Consider the following 1348-nt stretch of genomic DNA (forward strand, 5'->3'; position numbering starts at 1 on the left):
AGTGTTTCCTGTAGATTGTAGATTATGCTTTCTAGTTCTGTCTTGGTAGTACAGCAAATAGAATACAGTGGTTATTCCTGTAAAAACTTCATCGTTTTGTATTTATACTCTAGTTTGTTCTAGTTTTCAGTATTTGCTTTTAAACTGTAGTGCAAGTGATTACATGGCTCAAAGAACTGTCAATGATTTATTATTGAGACTTCTACTTTTAGGTTAGTGGTTTGTATCTGGGTGCAGGATCAGAAGAGTCCAGTTACTATCTGTGAGGAGCTGCACAAAATAAAGTGGCAGCCTCAGTCCATTTCTAGAGAACAGGTGCTAAATCCCAGGGCTGCAACCAAAGTTACAAATAAGGAGCCTGTAAAATATATATAAAATTTGATTTTGCATTTCCAGTTTAGTATTTAGGCACATAACAAAACACAGCAAGCCTGCATATTTTAAGTCTGTTTGAGCTCCTCTCAAACTGAAACTCAGACCTTAGCTTTCAGGGATGTTGCTTCAAGTTTGATTATTACTATACTTTTTGAAACACTCACATTTTCCTAATTAAAATAATTCTCTTTGCTATGTAAGAAATCATTCAGGGATGGTATTTGTGGCCCAATGTGAACTACAATCTATGGTTTCAATTATGTGGAATAGGAATCACATTGCTGCCCTTTCTAAGTTTACCTATTGAAGTTGTCTAAATCGCTGCAAACAGATTACATGCTAGCTTTTGTTACATCATTGTTACGCATTACTCTAGAATACAAATATATTGATATTTATTGTTTTGAAATCAGTGTGTTCTAGGGCAATGGCTTCCAAAACCCCAGTTGGATTCATTGGGCTGGGTAACATGGGAAATCCAATGGCAAAAAACCTGGTAAAACATGGATATCCAGTTATTGCATATGATGTGTTCCCAGAAGCTTGCAAAGAATTTCAAGACTTGGGTGCTCAGGTACAGTAATAAACTTTTCTTATTCCAACAATAACTATATGTATTGAATGGTTCTTGCATGCGATATTTTTTAAATAATCTGGTTTTTTCTTGGTTAAGATCACAACTGGAATTAAAACAGCTTAGTGAACACAATCTGAAATCTGGAAGGTTTCGCTTGGAGCAAAGTCATGATTCTACCCTAAGTCATTTTCATGCCGTCAGCCAGAATTGCTACCTTGTTGGACTTCTCTAGCTAGCTTTTTTTCCCCCTTTTTATGAGAGTAGGTTGATGGCCTGTTCTTTCACCTCCTTCTTTCTCCTGCTTCCTCCTCCCCCAGGTCTAGATGGCCAGTGGGCTGCTTTTCATCTGGTTCCTACTTTGACCTTTTCAGGTTAGATGACCCTAGTTAAAAATTC

At 36.9% G+C, this 1348-nt stretch overlaps 1 protein-coding gene across 1 annotated transcript in view; it reads left to right on the plus strand.

Annotated features, from left to right (window-relative positions):
- The first annotated feature begins 793 nt into the window (after positions 1-793).
- The window catches only part of HIBADH (3-hydroxyisobutyrate dehydrogenase), a 76368-nt gene continuing 75813 nt past the window's right edge, over positions 794-1348 (plus strand). The window contains exon 1 of the mRNA XM_009325707.1: positions 794-949. Coding sequence (XP_009323982.1) covers positions 803-949 — 147 coding nt within the window. The 5' untranslated portion in view covers positions 794-802. The remainder of the gene's footprint in view (positions 950-1348) is intronic.

The sequence above is a fragment of the Pygoscelis adeliae genome, unplaced genomic scaffold, assembly GCF_000699105.1.
Source record: "Pygoscelis adeliae isolate BGI_AS28 unplaced genomic scaffold, ASM69910v1 Scaffold226, whole genome shotgun sequence".
In the NCBI taxonomy this organism is placed as follows: domain Eukaryota; kingdom Metazoa; phylum Chordata; class Aves; order Sphenisciformes; family Spheniscidae; genus Pygoscelis; species Pygoscelis adeliae.